We start from the raw sequence: 18,888 nt of genomic DNA on the forward strand, positions 1-18,888 counted from the left end.
CACATCCCTCCTCCAAGTCCCTCCTCCCTACCTTTTATCTTAGCCTGCTGGACACACTTTCCTCATTCCTGAAGAAGGGCTTATGCCCAAAACGTCGATTCTCCTGCTCCTTGGATGCTGCCTGACCTGCTGCGCTTTTCCAGCAACACATTTTCAGCTTAAAAATCCCAAAACCTCACAAGTTGTTTATCTTCTGATAGATTGCTCAGTGCCTGTCCCACAGTCTCTCTCTCTCTCTCAAAGAAAGCAGGATAAAACATGCCTTTTAAAGCCACGTGCACAATACTTTATTGAGCTGGATTTACATCAACTTAGCAAGTTTTTATTCATTTGTGTCCTTTTGAGTATCAGTGATTTTGTCACTATTAGTGACAGGGACTACTTGCCAAGCCCCTAACTTCTGGAAATCTCTCCCCGCACTTTCCTCCTAACTCAATTTCTTGCTTCAAGTTTTTTTTTAATACCTACTTCTAACCTAATATATCCATAGATAGCTTGATATGGTATTTTTCTTTATAATGGCCTGTGAAGTGCCTCATGGCGTTTTACTACATTAATGGTGTTCTATAAATAGAAGTGGTTAATGTTAATACTATTTTAAAATATTAAGCAGAGTTTCAGAGATTAAAAGCTATTATGTCATTTTATGTTTGGCATATACTGAAATGTTCATTTAATCTATATTCCTCACGGTTTTTAAAACTGAAAGTGAACATCAAGGTTGTATCCAAAGTACACCAGTGGATGCACGTAAATGACAGTATTGGGACGAACATGGATTTGAGTGGAATCAGTCTTGGGTTTTGGCAGTTGGGTGATAATCCTGGAGTTTGGCTGTATTTTGCTGTATTGCTAAGTGTAACCACATCAAGATGACTTTTTGGTTTCATCCATGAGTGCCAAGCCACTTAGGCTGGTTTCTTGGGGTTTGCTAAGCTTGAGGGTAAAATAAGGTTGTTTGACTCACTGGTGAATTGTGACATTGAAATGTTGACATTAGCTTGCCATTGTCAAATGTTGAAGTACAATTATGCCGTTTAAAAATATTGGCATCATTGATGTGCACCACCTGAAAAACCTTGAAAAAAAAGGATTTGGGAAGGTAAACTTATAATGGACAGGAAGGTCATACGCATGCCTTGTTAACATTGGATAGATATAAGATTATCATTGAAATTATTCCAATGTTCGTTACTTTGTAATGCAAACCACTAATGTGCTGATTTGTTTCCTTGTTTACTGCAGACGACCTGACACAGTCAAGCAGAAGAATGCTTTTCCTCCAAATTTCATTCATTCTCTTGATTCAACGCACATGATGCTAACAGCACTGTACTGTTATAGGTAAGCTATTGATTCAGTAATCAGACTGCAACAAGAGCATCATCACAACTAAAAAGTTTATACCTATTGTCTTTCGGTTTAAGGCTGTAACTTCATTACTTAGGATATCGTATTTTATTTACACATGCATTCTTTAAAGTGTAAAGCAAAATATTAAAATCGATATATTTGTTACAGTTACATAATTGCTTCCCCCATTCTATGGTGCCTACAAAGACTTCTGTTTAAAGTATTTAGTTGGGAATGGTGACTGCAATGGCTACATACGGAAATAATTTACAGGACAGCCTTATTAAATATTTGAGGCCATTTTCTTGTTCCAAGTTTTAATCAATATGGTCCATTTAGAGTTTGTATAAAATTTGACCTGGAGGTATTGTACAAAGTAGTTTGGAACTTGTAATTGTTCTTTACCCTGAGAAGAAATTTGTACACACAGGAGGTGTTAGCTTACATAGATTAATACAAAAATATCTAAAGCAAATTACTATAAAATCTTATTGAGGCTGAAATGACCGTTTACTGGGCCAACAGCGAGGGGACATAAATCAGGTGAAAGAGAGTGACTACATTTTTCCCCTTTATGGCCCTTTCTGTTCCATTCCTGCTAGTGGATTTAAGCATATGCAATAAACTAGATGTATTTCACAATTGGTCAGAGTGTGCTGTTGCTTGTGGATGTTCAAACTTGTATTCTGGAAGACACTATTGAGATTAAATGAGCACAAACAGCGAACTGAAAATAACTTTCAGACATCAATTTTTTCCAACTAACCTGTTCCCAGAGCACTTTCATAAAATAACCTGTGACACCAGCTTATGATATAATTTCTTAATGGAAGCTAATGGCTGAAAAACAATTTTGAGATGTATTCAAATCTGTACTAATGAGTTTTTTTTTGCCATCAGGCCATCTCAATTAGCATCAACTGTTTATATGCAACCTTGTTTGATATTTTAGAAAGTACTTTGTTCAGTTAATTGTCTGTCACCATGTTGAAATATTTAGGCTGTAAGTGTGGTTTCTAAGCTTTCTAAATAATAGCTCAGCGTTTTAGTTGAAAAAAGCAATTTCTGAGATTTTGAAAGGCGCGTGCTTTATCCTTCAAATGTAAAGTCACTGTGTTTGGGGCTACATTTCTGAGCAGATAACATTGAATTATGTTTGCTTATTTGTTCCATTGCATTAGTTGCTAATGTGATGCAAGTTAAATGTGTTTTCAGGCAATTGGAATTTACTTAATTACAATATTTCATTGCTTTATTGAAATGGAGGTTGGTTCATATGACTATTATCAGACTTATCAAGCCTGCTTTGTCTATTTGATTGTGTAATCACACAGATGATCTAGCCACTCCGACTAACAATGTTTCCTGGGAAAGGGAAAATAAAAATAGAGGAAAAAAAGCCTTAGAGCAACTCAAAAAATGTTTCAATATATTAAGCAATTGAGAAAATTCTTGGAGTCACTGGTTATCGAAGATAGAAATGATCAGTTTCAGAATCGTACTATAGTATTAAAGGATTGTGTAGAGTTCATAATTAAACATACTTCACAATGTTTTTTAACATCTTCAAGCCAAAATTGCATTCTAATGTCAGACCTAACTCTTTGTGCATGTATTTGACAGGTTTGGTCTTCTACAACCCATCTCTATTTGAAAGAAAAACTTTATAATCTCCTTTTGAGCTTGCATTTCTACAAAATAATGGGCCAAATTCTTGTAGCATTGTTCATAACTGAGAGTTGCAAAACTTGCTATAATCCCGGAATCTTCTATGCACACTTTAGGATTTCAATCACTTTCATGGTGCTACAGTGGTTAGCACTGCAGTCTCTCAGCGCCAGGGTCCCATATTCAATTCCACCCTCGAGCAACTGTCTCAGTGGAGTTTACGCATTCTCCATGTGTCAATGTGCATTTCCTCCCACAGTCCAAGGTTGTTCAGGTTAGGTGGATTGGCCATGGGAAATGCAGGATTACAGGGATAGTATAGGCTCTTCAGAGGTTCGGTGTGTACTTGATAGGGCTAATGGCCTGTTTCTATATTGTAGGGATTCTATGATTCACAGATCTAGAAACCAACCTAGAAAATAATTCACGTGCTGGCACAACAGAGCCTTACATAGTTTAAACTATATTAGGCGAAGTCCAATCCATGTCTTTGAATGTCATGTCATTTCATGCGATTACCATATCACATTGTGTAATGTCAAAATAGTATAAGGTTTGAAAAATGTTCTATTTACAGAAGAAGGGAAATGAGATGAGATTTGTATATCTCGTTGAGTACTGTTGGTAGTGGTTCAGTCCATGAAAGGACAGTTATTTCTGATGGACTAGTTTTTAATGTTTCCATAAAATCTACTTCAGTATTTTGATTGCTATTCAACTAATAGATAAATGGAAATGGTAGCTATATTGTATCACCTGGTCACCTGTCATATCCACCAGCTGTTCAAAAGGAAAGGTCACTTGATTAAATGCTTTATGTAAATTGCAGCTTCATTCTCCTGGCTCCACTGTCAAAGCTGTTTATGTTCATTATATGGCTAAGATAAACAAGTTGGCTTTATATAACACTCCTTACACAGAAGGGCAAGGAAACAGTAAAGATGCGAACATCTAACAGTAAAATAAAAAGGCAATGCTAAAGGAATAGTGAAAAAAATTAGACTTTAAAAGGTTTCTGAAGCCAATGTTGAAGTTAGTAAGACTCAGACACATTTTGCAAAGAATTACAGGGCAGTAGCGTAGTGACTGACAATGGAATGGTCATTCATCAATAATCCAGAGCAAGTAAATGATCATTTCGGGAATGGATAATTGTTTCAGTGAGGTGAATAGAGTGGCCTGAAGATAATGATCTTGAAGTTAGTTCACTGGGGGACAAAAGGAGAAAGAACAGAGTTGTTGGTAAAACTGTACTATGACAGAGAAAGGATGGGTGTGGGGTTTAGACTATCTAATGTTTTTAATGTGTAGAGGAGATAAGACTGTTGAGAGAATTCATAAGGTATCGATTTAAGCTGAAGTTGTGGAAGATGTACAATTTTAAAGTCTGCATTCTTGGTCACAAATTAAGTACACTGAAAAAAGCTGATGGACTTCAGCACTAGAATCATCCTATCTCTCTGCATTGAATGAAAATGTAATTGTCATAACTTTGTGTCTTTGCAGTGCTGGGATAACATTTGTTTCTGTCCATGACTGCTTCTGGACGCACGCATTCACAGTAGATGTCATGAACAAGGTAACTATAGTCCTTTATATTATTGGTGCTGTTCAAAAATGATCAGAAATATGATATTGTGTAAGAAAAATAATTTTGCAGCAATTGCTCCACCGAATTATTTATTATATATGCTTTGTGAAAATGAATACCTTGTGTATCTTAATTTTCTGTAGTGGTTTTTTAATGTCATAAGTTTTCCCTCTTGGTCTTTCTGCAAATATCTGAACTTTAATTTGCAGTATAATTGTAAAACAGAATTTAAAAAGATCCCATTTGCAAAATGGCTTGTTATAATATCACTTTCCCTTTCCCAAAGAGTGCATTGGCTTAGGAGTTTTTGTTTTCTGGAAACCGTGACATGGGTAATAGAGTCAAAACACCCTAGGGTTTGAAAGTTCACATCACGCATATGGTGTCATTGTCACAAAGCTGGCAACCGTAATTGTTAGAAAATAGTATGTGGAGTAGAATGGATTGAAAATTGTATACCAAAATGTAACCTTCCTGTGTATAGAGTCATAGAGTTGTACAGCATGGAAACAGACCCTTCGGTCCAACTCGTCCATGCCGAGCAGATATCCCAATCCAATCTAGTCCCACCTGCCAGCACCCGGCCCATATCCCTCCAAACCCCTCCTATTCATATACCCATCCAAATGCCTCTTAAGTGTTGCAATTGTACCACTCTTCACCACTTCCCCAGGCAGCTAATTCCATACACGTACCACCCTCTGTATGAAAAAGTTGCCCCTTAGGTCTTTTTTATATCTTTCCCCTCTCACCCTAAACCTATGCCCTCTGGTTCTGGACTCCCCAACCCCAGGGAAAAGACTTTTGTCTATTTATCCTATCCATGCCCCTCGTGATTTTGTAAACCTCTATAAGGTCACCCCTCAACCTCCGACACTCCAGGGAAAACAGCCCCAGCCTGTGCAGCCTCTCCCTGTAACTCAAATCCTCCAACCCTGGTAACATCCTTGTAAATCTTTTCTGAACCCTTTCAAATTTCACAACATCCTTCCAATAGGAAGGAGACCAGAATTGCACGCAATATTCCAACAGTGGCCTAACCAATGTCCTGTACAGCCACAACATGACCTTCCAACTCCTGTACTCAATACTCTGACCAATAAAAGAAAGCACTCCAAACACCTCCTTCACTATCCTATCTCCCTGCGACTCCACTTTCAAGGAGTTATGTGTCCACTGATGAAAGTCAACAAGCAGATGAATATAAATAGTAGCAGAAATAGGCCATTCAGCTCTCAAGTGTACCCTGACATCCAACACGATCATGACTAATGTTCTCCAGGCCTCAATCCTTTTGTGCCATTTCATCATGGCCCTTAACTCCTTGATATTTCACAAATCTATCAACTGCTTCTCAAATTACTTTCAACGATCTAGCCACCACAACTCTGAGGTTGAGAAAAAATATGTATAATTTTTTCGGGGATAAATGGATTAACAGTTGCAAGAAAAACTCATGAGAAAATGTGCAAGAATTTTTTTCTGGCCTTCCCACCAAACAAAATAGTTTTGCACCATCAGCTGAATGGAAAATAAATTCTAAAATAGTAAACGAGAAATAATTAATTTACAAAACTTTCAAAATTCCACTCATGGGTGTTTTTGAATGTTGTAAAATAGTTTGCTTTTAAAATTAATGTTAGGGCATCTAGACCCTAATGAGTATTTGCATCACCTGAAAGTCAGCTAGCAGACAACAGTAATAAACACTGACCGAAGCCCCACAAATAATGTGTTCAAATTTCTAGACTGTACTCTTCAAAACCCTGTCCAAACCCTATACTTTTCCACATTTGAAATCCACCTTAAAGTAATCTTTCCATCATTTTTTCAGTCTCCTCTTACTGTATAGTTCATTGGTTTTCCATTACTCCCTTTATCCATCGATTTTTCCCTCATTTTATAACAGCTGCTATATTGATGCAAATTGATGTTACCTGTTAGATCAATGACCTGCTGGCCTTGTTACACAAGTGCTTCAATGTTGAAAAACATCCAAACTGCTGCCAATAGATGCAAAGCTTGTTAATATTACAGCACTACTGTAGCCTAATGCTTTTAATTAACTTTTTATTTGTAAAATTTAAAGAATACAGGATATTTTGTATGATTTCAGTAAACTGAGTCAAACTTATCAACCGAGCTCGGAGACTTGAAAATATCTATAAAACATTTGCCATAAGCTAGGAAAGTTTTCTCTAAGTGACGTGATTAGTGGAAGGCATATACTGAATAGATGACTTAAGAGTAACCTTGTACTGCAATTCAACTTAATTTTGATGTTTTCTATAGCTCCAATTTTGTGAAATTTGATAAAACAATCATTCTCCTCTCTATTAGTATTTCAGCATAAAGTTGAGTCAGTAAAATATTTGAATGACAATTTTGGCTGTGCTGCAAATGTCTTTATAATGATTAGATTAGATTCCGTACAGTGTGGAAACAGGCCCTTCGGCCCAACCAGTCCACACCGACCCTCCGAAGAGTAACCCACCCAAAACGATGGGCAATTTAGCATGGCCAGTTCACCTGAACAGCACATCTTTGGACTGTGGGAGGAAACCAGAGCACCTGGAGGAAACCGACGCAGACACAGGGAGAACGTGCAAATTCCACACAGACAGTCGCCCGAGACTGGAATCGAACCTGGGACCCTGGTGCTGTGAGGCAGCAGTGCTAACCACTGAGCTACCATGCCACCCTTAATTAATTGAAACATATGAGATCTTTCTCCTCTTTAACCTTTGATAAAACAAGATTTCAGAAATGTATTTCAACAAAACTGCAGCTCTATTACAGTGAGGTTACAGTAATTGTTCCTAAAGCCTTTTGGTCCTAATTGGACAACACCGATACCTTCCAACCTAATCTCATTTAACCAATAAGGCAATGCAGTAATCTATATTGTAAGTAAGCAGTGTGCACTTGTGTTGTAGGTTTGCCGTGAGCAGTTCGTTGCCCTGCATAGCCAACCTATTCTTCAAGATCTTTCCAAATTCCTGGTAAACAAATACCGCTATAACATTCCGTGAGTATTGAGCGAGTTTCACTCCATACAATATCATTATCTGTTCAAACATAGACTTGTAACAATCAGAGGCAAGAAATAGTAATGCTTTGATATCTTTGAGCTCTTTAGTATAGACAATGGTTTCAGTCAAATATTTCTGTCTTTGCAGTGCTGATCGAAAAAGCAAGAAGCTTCAGGACTACCAAAGAATGATGGAGTTACTTTCTAAAGAACTGAAAATAGGTACTGAACAAAATGGTTTAGAAAAAAGCAAATTAAGTCTGGCATTAGATTAGTAGGACATGCCTAGTCTAAGTCAAATTAGTTAATATACCTGTGTGCTCTTTAAATAAAATACTATGGCTTTTAGAGTACTTTCTCAGAAGGGACAGTATGCTCTGAAGGGGAGAACAATAATGATGAACTTTAAGGCAGCTGGATGAAAGAAATTAGATTAAATGCCTTAAAGGAAAAAAAAAGTTGTATAACAACTGCAGTAGTCTCTTGATGAGAATTGACACTATTTTGCTTCGCTTTGTTTAACCAGTGAAGTAATTCCTGGATGTGATTTATTTGTTTTAAGTATTTTTGCCAGTTACTTCACTACTCCAACTCCCTTTTCTGCAGCCATTGATGAGAAAGTGAGGTCTGCAGATGCTGGAGATCAAAGTTGAAAAATTCCTGGATGTGATTTATTTGTTTTAAGTATTTTTGCCAGTTACTTCACTACTCCAACTCCCTTTTCTGCAGCCATTGATACCACTCTTTGATGCATTATTAAGGAGTTTGTTATTTTTCTTAAGAATTCTGCACATTTTGTCTGTATGCAATTTTTCATGGAAATTAACGCACCTAAATCCAAAATTGCACTCATTTAGTACATGTGCGTTATCTTCCAGTGAGGGTCACTGTAGCTCTAGCCACTTTGTCTGCTTTTGAAACCATGGCAACTGACCCAGGGTGTGGCACTTACCATTATCTATGATAAGATCTGTTGGCTTAATAACATATGTGGATCTTGCTGTATCTACTGTATCAAAGGACAGTACAATACAATAGGGATGTGGTGGCATAGTGGTAAAATCTCTGGGCTAGGAATCTAGAGGCCCAGGCTAATGATATGGGGCCATGAGTTCAAGTATCATCACAGCAACTGTCAGAATTTAGTTTTAATTAATAAATCTGGAACTGAAAGTTACTGTCATTAATGGTGCCACAAAGCAATTGCGATTATCAAAAAGACACTTCTGAGAAGACCTACAAGTGACTCCATACCCGCAGCAATGTGATTGGTGCTGTCACCTTTGAAATGGTGGAGCAAGCGACTTGATTCAAGAACAGCAATTTTCAATATCATTTCTAAATTTATGGCTTCATGTGAACAAAGTGTGAGTAATTTGTATTAATAAGTTGAAAGTGTAGCTGGCTTAACAATTTTGGGGAAATGGAAAGGATAGGAAGAGGAAAAATATCTTGTGTGACCTGGGCTTAGTCTGCAGTATGTTAATTGTGAATTTAATTCCTTCCTTTTGATATGTGAAGTAATATTGAACCTTTGCTCATGATATGGTGCATGTTCTTCACTCACCTCCTGTAACTGCCATATTACAACAGATTATCTCGCCTATTTAAGATTCTGAAATTCCAGATAAAGAAATGTACGTTGGCTTGGAAAATCAAAATTTGTGAAATAATTCTCAAGATTTCAACAGTGACAGACTATACCACATTTGCAACAATTGTTTTGCATGTAATCTGAAAGTTGAGGCCTTTTAATGATTTTGGATTTAATTATGCTTCTGAAACAATACAACTTTTCCTTGAAGAAATGACTGCGCTCATTGCAGAATTCAAGAAATTAAGGAAGAGTCTTTGTTGGGAGATGACCACTTCAAGTACTAATTAGTTCATTAAAGTGATCTTTAATGCCTCAGTGAATCCATTCATTCATCGCTCACTCTTCAATCATCACTATTTATTCAATACAAAAGCATAGTTAAACTGTTAAAAAAGTTTGGAATGCCTTTTCAAACATTTTGCATATGTTTGAAAACATTCCAACTTTTTCAAATGTTTTGTTTTTGCTTAAAAATATGGATTAATTAAGATTTAATTAACAGTACGAAAAACCTAAATGTCCCCTTCCACTGTGAACTTGACTTGATTTCAATCAGTTCTTCCTTTCTGATTCACTTGTTTATGCAAGACTGATTGTGTTTTTATATCCTTTCAGGTGAATTTGATCTAGAGAAGGTTAAAGAATCTACTTATTTCTTCAGCTGAAGATATCAGAATGAAGGGAAGATATTTACAAGCATCTGCCCTTTGAACTCCAGAGAAGTCCTCTAATTAAAAGCAAAGTATCGCAAATACTGGAGATCTGGAATAAGAACAAAGTGCTGCAGAAAATCAGCAAGTCTGGAAACATCTGGAGAGACATAGCAAGTGCTAAATTGCTAGTCTAGCACGACTCCTCTTCAGATATCTTCCCGTTGTTTATTGGATACATGAAAGGCTTAAGCTGGGAAAGGAATTTATTGTTTCAGTGAAATAGCTGAAGAGTTTGTTTTGTACTGTTGACCTGTGTAAATCTTTCCTGTTTATGATAGGTTCCATGAAAACTTGATAAAACTACCAAACAATAATACATCTCTCTTTTGATCTGAAGATTAAATTGACCACCATTGACAAAATAATACCATCTGGAGGAATTAAGTAAAATCTTATGTCTTGCTAAGTATATGGTGAACAAAGTCAGAAATAATGTTTTTGTACTATTTCTGTTTCAGCTATTTGTCATCCTTACATAGGGGTTTACAGAACCCAAGTTCTGCAAATGTTTGTTCTTAAAGTGACAGGACATATCTCAGCGCAGAATGCGAGGTGAGAAAGGAGATGCTAGCATCATGAAATGCACATCCCTTACATCCTCGTATCAAAGTTGTTGTTTGCCCACCAAATGTAATCCTATTACAGTTTTTAAATTTGAGAAATTTCAGTGTAAATGTTTCCAAGAAGTAAAATGTTTCAAATTAATTTTCAATCTAATTTTTGCATCTGTTCTTAACACATCATGGCAGTTACTATGAACTCCTGTAAATTTGTATTTCATTAACCTAATGAATGAAAAGTGATAAAATCTGTAAGGGGAAGAATTACTGTACAAACACACTTGCATCCCACTTTCTAGCTTTCTGTATCTCCTTATTTAAGGAAAACAGTCCTTAGTTTTAAAACCTCTTTCCACCGGGCTCTTATGGTTGTGAAAAACCCAGGATTTATCTTTGTTAAAGAATATGACTACTGCAGCTTTCATTGCTTTGCAAATTTAGTGAAAAGGAATTATGACCTCCCTGTCTGTCTCTGAGGGAAATCATTGAATTTCCTATCACTTGTTAGTGAATGATTCACATTGTTAAACTGCATCAGATTTCTAATTACAGAAAGTTTGACATGATTGTATTTTTTTATAATAAATTATTGGATCTGAAAAATGGCTGCCAACTACCCTGTGCTATTTTGTTTAACATTCTACAGAAGTTTACACTTGTAGAAGTGTTCATATCCACATATGTTGTTGGTTGTTGATGAAAATTGTTTTTTATCACGGCACGGTCCAACCAGTCCATGCTGAACATAATCCCAAACTAAACTAGTCCCACCTGCCTGCTCCTCGCCCATATCCCTCCAAAGCTTTCTTATTCATATAATTATTCAAATGTCTTTTAAACATTGTAATTGTACCCACATTTCCCACTTCATTAGGAAGTTCATTCCACGTGCAAACCACCCTCTGTGAAAAATTTGCCTCTAATGTCTTTTTTTAAATCTCTCTCCTCTCACCTTAAAAATGTGCCCCCTAGTCTCAAAATCCCCAATTCTAAGAAAAAGACAACTACCATTAACTTTATCTATACCTCATTATTTTATAAACTTCTATCAGGTCACCTCTCAGCCTCCTATGCTCCAGTGAAAAAGTCCCAGTCTATCCAGCCTTTCTTTACAACTCAAACCTTTCATAGCCAGCAACATCCTGATACATCTGAACCCTCTCCAGTTTGATAATATCCTTCCTATAACTGGATGACCAGAACTGGACACGGTATTCTGGAAGTGGACTCACCAATATCCTGTACAGCCTCAACATGACTATACTCAAAGGACTGAGCAATGAAGGCAAGCATGACAAACACCTTTTTAACCACCCTGTCTCTATATGCTGCAACCTTCAAAGAATTATATACTATACGTCCACGTCCCTCTGTACTACATCACTACCAGTTCTTCATTTAAGAAATTATTCAGCCTTAAACTTTTCAAAAAATCATTTTCCTTGCTTGATGACTTTTACAGTAAGTAGTTTAAGTGTATAAATGGAGACTTAGGTTGAGATTGAAAAGATCAGGTTGTGACTTCAGCAATTGTATCAGACATCCATTATGTTGTCCATTACTTTGAATGATAGAAAACATTTCATCATTTTAAGTCTTAGTGCAAGTTAAAATACTGTCCTGTCTGTCTTTGCAAATAAATGGTGTATGGAATCAGAATCACTTGCAAAATCCTAAATAGCTCAACAATTTAAGGGAATTAGTATATAAGAAGGTTAGTGAGCAGTTTTCAGAAAGCTGACTTTTTTTTTTGCTGTCTCTTACCAAGGAATAAGCCCTTTGAATAAACCAACTGTCTTTTTCCATGACACAATGTAGGCAGGTTTGAAATGTACTTGGAGTCATAGTTGCGTAGTACGGAAGCAGACCTTTGGTCCAACTCGTCTATGCCAACCAGATATCCTAAATTAATCTAGTCCCATTTGCCAGCATTTGGCCCACAGCCCTCTAAACCTTTCGTATCCATGTACCAATCCAGATGGCGTTTAAATGTTGTAGAAGCTTCCACCACTTCCTCCAGTAGGTCATTCCATACACGTACCACCCTCTGTGTGAAAAAGTTGCCGGTCTGGTCTCTTTTAAATCGTCTTGAAATAAGATGAACTGTGCAGAATGTAAGAGCTTTGCTAACTGCATTTTTAAACATATTAATTCATGGGATGTGGGCATTGCTAGTTGGGTCAGCATTTATTGACCAATCCTCATCGACCTTGAGGAAATTCAGTGTTGTTTGGTGTTGATTCTGATTATTTAGATTTTATTGTCACATTTACTCGAGTATAGGAATACAATGAAAAGTATACAAAGTATTCTCCGGCTCCATCTAAGTGTAAAAATGACAGGATTAAAAACAGAAGCAGAAATAAAAGAAACAACCAAAAGAAAATGAAATGTCTAGAGGCTGGAATAATGAACAATGTATGTAAGGGGGTAACACGATGGCACATTTAATGATTGCCCAAAGTTTGTTGGTAAAATAATAGCCGTTTTCTTTTCAAAAAACATTATTAGTATGTAAGCAATCCAGCAATTTGTGGCGAGGAAAAGCAGTCCGAAGAGTTGTAATTGTCAGGATTGAATACGTAAAAATGGGATTACAGTATCATATCCCCATGAGCCTATTTTTTAAAAATTTTAGATTTGCATAGCAAAAACGAATTAAACTTACTGGAGAAAATTGGACTCATACTTAGTGACTCTGGTATCCTTTTGCAACTTAATTTGCATTCTTCAATGCTATTCCAACTTTCTGGCCAGAAAGGGAAGAATTGAAACTCTACTCTAATTCCTGGAAGTAGTAAATTGCTTTTTGAAGTGAGAAAAACCTTTTACACTTTGACTTTTCTTGATCTTTTCTCTCTTTGATCCACCTTAATCCAATCAGTCTTTAAAAAAAGAGCTTCCTTACCCAGTCAAAATTTCCCTCCGTCATTAGTAGGACACGAGAAGAGACTAGTAGCATAATATTTATACGATGCATAACCAATTTCCAACAGAGGTGGCAGTTAGTGGAGACCTGTTGGATGATTTTAGCGGAGTGTCTCAAGTCAGTTGTTTGGCAATTAATTGGAAATGTGTGTTTTCTGAGCCTTTGTTTTCGCAAGCTTTTGATTAACCTTGCAATTAAATCTTCAATTGCCAGTGACTCTGGAGCTCCTTTTAACCTTACCTGATGTAGGCAATGTGAAGCAGCAAATTCACAACTCAGGACTGCTAGCCAGTTGTAAATTTACATATTCTTTGAAATTTGAAACATTGTGTAGTATTTACAATATTATAAAAGACTCCTCAACAGGCCAACACTAAAGTTTATATTCCTGTCACCCATTTCACCCATCAATATATTTTTATGATCCTTTCTCTGTACAGTACATGTTTATCTAGCTTCCTGTTGAATACATGTGGTGAAATGGGAAAAAGCAGCCAGAGTGGTAAGGGAGAGGAATCCTGTTTGGGATAATAAGGCCTATTGTTGTTTTCCTGTCTGAATTTTCTCCTCTTCTTCACTGTAGCCCCATCCAACTCAGGAAGGATAACTGAGGGGAATTTTCCTGTCCATCTTTCTAAGCAAAACTAGTACTTAATGCATGATGTAACAACTTTTTTTTCTTTTATCACAGGAGCAAACCATTCTCATCTCAGTCATTTGCACATAACATTCAAGAGAATAAATATTGAATATTTATTTGATGCCAGCTGAACCACCGGAATCCCTCTAAACTGTGTGATCATTTAGGAAGTGACAAAACTGCCTCCAAAGCTGTGTTAGGCTCCTCAGTTCTTTCCTAAAGTTGAATCAACCAGGTTACAGTGTACAGTTTGTAGTGGTGTAAAACTGAAACTACATTGACCAGAGAGAATAACTTTCCAAGAATTTTTCTTTATGCTGTATCAGGAGACTCAAGTATGCAGAGCACCTTCAATTCACCTTCCTACCTTCAATGTTGCGATTCAGCACAAGCTGTGGGACCTTCATTGCTGAAGTACGGTATATCACAGTAAAGAAGTTTGATATGGGAGCAATCTGTCCTGCCAGGAAACTGCCCACAGTCAATTTATTTGATTTTCCGTGTTCATCTAGGGTTTGCTTACAAACAAAAAGGGCCTCCAGAGTTCTGACATTAAATGGGAGATCGGTTGTCTAATTGTTACTGGTTGTTATTCCCAGTAACAGTTCAGAGCAGTTTCTGTCTACTGAACACCAGGGTGTGAACACTAATGACTGAATTGCTTTTGAAGATATACCATTGGATGGTATTTGAATCCCACTGCTCTAGCATTTTTATTGATCTGAAATTTTGGTTTTAATTTAACCTAAAAGAACATTATAGCTCCCAATAGGTCAGATGTACCACTAAGTGAGCAGTCTCCTCCAGAAACACATTGCAGGGATGGAATATTAGAGGCCATGATCAAAAATTTAGCGTCCAAATGTGAAACTTACATGCCAAGTCAAATGTAGACCATAATTCTGAATATTCCTAAATAACTGCATAAACTCTTTACATTTCAACAGTGGATGATGCTTTGAGGTCACTTTTATCAAAACTGTCAGCTAACTTTATTTTAAGTGGACTAATCATTCAAAGAACTGAAGATGCAGTATATGACTTTTGGGGTTTTTTTGGTAAATAAATACAGTTGCACTATTTAGCTTTTCCAGTTAAATCCCAAACTTTGTAAGTGGTTTATTTTGCCGTGTGGTGGATGTAGTCTGTGCATCTTGCAATGTTACATTAATTAATGTTTATTTCCTTTTAGTAAAAACATCCAATCTGAACCGTTCCCCTGCAATAATTAATTCTTGCTTGTTTTCAATATGTTCTTGACTTCAATTTCTCTTTGTTTGCCTGCGTAGAAATTGTAACACAGATGCAACTTTTTAATCTGGAAAATATTGAATGTTGTTAGCATATCATCCCTATCTCCCTCCATCCACCTCCCTCGCCACACCCTGAAAGCTGCCAGAAAGCTGTGAAACTTGAAAGGGTTCAGAAAAGATTTACAAGGATGTTGCCAGGGTTGGAGGATTTGAGCTATGGGGAGATGCTGAACAGGCTGGGCTGTTTCCCTGGAGCTGAGGGGTGACCTTATAGAGGTTTACAAAATTATTAGGGGCATGAATAGGATAAATAGACAAAGTATTTTCCCTGCGGTGGGAGAATCCAGAACTAGAGGGCATAGGTTTAGGGTGAGAGGGAAAAGATATAAAAGGGACCTAAGGGGCAACTTTTTCACGCAGAGGGTGGTATGTGTATGGAATGAGCTGCCGGAAGAAGTGGTGGAGGCTGGTACAATTGCAACATTTAAGAGGCATTTGGATGGGTATATGAATAGTAAGGGTTTGGAGGGATATGGGCCGGCTGCTGGCAGGTGGGACTAGATTGGGTTGGGATATCTGGTCAGCATGGACGGGTTGGACTGAAGGGTCTGTTTCCATGCTGTACACCTCTATGACGCGATGACCATGATGTGTTGAAATTTGTAGTCTGTTTCATTTAAATGACCCATTCCATATAGGTTATTTTCTCAGAAAGGTCATTCAAGAAACATTACCAGGAACAATTATTATTCCAGTTGATAAAGGAGTGGTACTCTGAAAGCTAGTGCTACCAAATAAACCTGTTGGACTATAATGTTCTGTTGTGTGATTTTTAGTTTCGTTCACCCCAGTCCAACACTGACACCTTCAAGTCATTCCAGTTACAGTTTCCTTTGTACTGAAGTCAATACTTTGTCAGCCAATACCTGTTATACTCATTAATAATCAACCTCAATTATTCACTCAACAAACATGTTTTATTTACCAGTACCTTATAACTGAGCGCAAGGGATCAAGCAGGCAATGCAATCCTTTGTTTGCAATGGATGCTGATGACATTTTATAATCAACAACCATCATATTAGTGGTTTCCTTTTATGCATAGCTTTAAAATCAGCCCTTTTTGAAACGATTTCTCAACAATTCCTCAACAATTCAATGGCCGACATATACCATTATCATATATGTGACCTAAATAGAGTATTCAGAGCTTTCGAAGTGAAAGGGGTTAGGAACACTGATGACAGATGGTAAATACCAAAGGAATTTAACTTGGCCAAAATATCCATCTTCTATTTGCCTGCAGCAAATTGTAGGGGCTATGAAAGCAAGAACACATTGAAAAAGAGCAAGAATTAATATATGTACAGAAATTGGAAGCAAGATTAAGGCTAGGCATGAGTTGAACGTAATAATAGGCTGATGGTGTTCTCATCTTATTTTAAAAAGGGCGAAATAAAACAATTAAATAACATTTATAAAATAAACAAGCCACAGCCACCACAACGCATGATGGTATTTATAAAATTTGAGATTTTTGTACAAAAAAGTACAAAAGTATTAGTTGTTTCCTATGATAAAACTGCTGACAAATTATTTCAGCCATGCAATGTATTCTTATCATTTTCTTGAAGGGCATGTGTAATTAGAACAAAGTTAGCAGGGAGTCTTAATGAAAGCGTCATCCCCTGCTGCAATTTTGACAGTATGTAGTTACAGTATTTAAAAATCTCTTGAATAAAATTAGATAATTTATTACATTTGCCTGAAAACATGTTTGCACATGAAAGCATTCAGGGCTAGAAGGGGGTGGTAGTAGTAATGTCATTGATCTGGAAATTCAGAGGGCCAGATATGAAAATCTGAAATAAAAAGCAAATTTAGCGGTGACCATAAAATGATTGTTGTAAAAACCAATCTGGTTCACTAATGTCATTTAGAAAAGGGGGTGTGCCATCCGTACCTGGCCTGACCTACATCTGATTCCAAAACAACAGCAATAATACTGAAATTCTTTTTGAAATGGTCTAGCAAGGCCCTAGTCGACCACGTTTAAGAGAAGGAATGAAACCAGATAGGTCAATGGCAGATAATCTATGCTGTGGAAGCAACAACAATAAATCAAGTCCTGCTTACCTTGCAAAGTTTCCCGCAATGTCTTGGAGCTGATGGTGTCAAAATTGGAAAAGATGTCCCAGAAACTAGTCCTGTGACAATTATACAATTAATGGTAGGACCCTGGGTAGGTTGTAGAACAGAGAGACCTAGACGTTCAGGTACATTTTAAAAAAATATTTCTATCACAGGTGATTAGGATGGTTGAGAAGGTGTTTAGCATGCTTGCCTTCATTGTTCAGGCCTTTGAGTGTAGGAGTTGAGATGTCATGTTGAGGTTGTACAGGACATTGGTGAGGTCTCTTCTGGAGTACTGTGTCCAGCTCTGGTTGCCTGTTTTGGAAGGATATTACTGAACTGGAGAGGGTGCAGAAAAGATTTATCAGGATATTGCTGGGAATGGAGGATTTGAAATATAAAAATAGACTGGAAAGATTGGGACTTTTTTTCACTGGAACGCAGGAGGTTGAGGGATGACCTTTTTGAGGTTTACAAAATGATGAGGGGCCTAGATAAGGTGAATAGTAAGGGCCTTTTCTCTACAGTGGGGAATTCAAAATTAGAGGGCATATTTTTAAGGTGAGAGGACAAAGATTTAAAAAGAACATGAGGGGCTACCTTTTTGATTCAGAGAATGGGGGAGAAAGTGAGGACTGCAGATGCTGGAGATCAGAGCAGAAAATGTGTTGCTGGAAAAGCGCAGCAGGTTCCTGAAGAAGGGCTTGTGCCCGAAACGTCGATTCTCCTGTTCTTTGGATGCTGCCTGACCTGCTGCGCTTTTCCAGCAACACATTTTCAGCTCTGATTCAGAGAATGGTTTGTTTGTGGAATGAACTGCCAGAGAAAGTAATGGATGCAGGTACAGTTACAGCATTTAAAAGCCATTTGGATAAGTTCATGAATAAGAAAGGTTTGGAGGGATATGAGCCAAGCATAGGCAGGTGGGACTAGTTTAGTTTGGGAACATGATTGGCGTGGACTGGTTGGATCAAAGGGACTGATTCCAACTATATAATTCCTTAACAGCCTAACACAGACATACAGAATCATATCTTACAATCTCACAGACACCACCATCACTATTCTTGGGTATGACTTGTCCCACTTGCAAGAGAGACCCAGCAGAGTTGACAGCACTGTGGTACACAGTCAGGAGAGAGTTCCAGGGTGTAGACCACATGAAGTCTCATGGAATTAGGTCAAAAAGGACAAGCAAACCTTCTGCTGATTGCCATCCACTGTGCAATCACCACTGAATCAGTATTCCTTCATGTTCAACATTGCTTTTAAGAAGCATCAAGGGTGGCAGGAGCACAAATCTAGAAAGGACAGGGGATTTCAATGTCCAGACTAAGGGTAGCTGAGTGGCACCAGAACTAACCAAGCTGTCTGAGTCCTAAAGGAGGTAGCTGTTAGACTTGTTCTGCAGTGTTACCTA

General features: G+C 37.4%; 1 protein-coding gene across 2 annotated transcripts in view; it reads left to right on the forward strand.

The window, feature by feature from the left end:
* Nucleotides 1-11,141, forward strand: part of polrmt (polymerase (RNA) mitochondrial (DNA directed)) — a 114,700-nt gene extending 103,559 nt beyond the window's left edge. For both annotated transcript variants that reach the window (XM_043721278.1, XM_043721279.1), the window contains 5 exons: nt 1,246-1,344; nt 4,528-4,600; nt 7,549-7,640; nt 7,792-7,865; nt 9,856-11,141. In XM_043721278.1, the coding sequence (XP_043577213.1) occupies nt 1,246-1,344; nt 4,528-4,600; nt 7,549-7,640; nt 7,792-7,865; nt 9,856-9,905 (388 nt within the window). In that variant the 3' untranslated portion in view covers nt 9,906-11,141. The remainder of the gene's footprint in view (nt 1-1,245; nt 1,345-4,527; nt 4,601-7,548; nt 7,641-7,791; nt 7,866-9,855) is intronic.
* Nucleotides 11,142-18,888: the final 7,747 nt, after the last annotated feature.

The sequence above is a fragment of the Chiloscyllium plagiosum genome, chromosome 31 (assembly GCF_004010195.1).
Source record: "Chiloscyllium plagiosum isolate BGI_BamShark_2017 chromosome 31, ASM401019v2, whole genome shotgun sequence".
Taxonomy (NCBI): Eukaryota; Metazoa; Chordata; class Chondrichthyes; order Orectolobiformes; family Hemiscylliidae; genus Chiloscyllium; species Chiloscyllium plagiosum.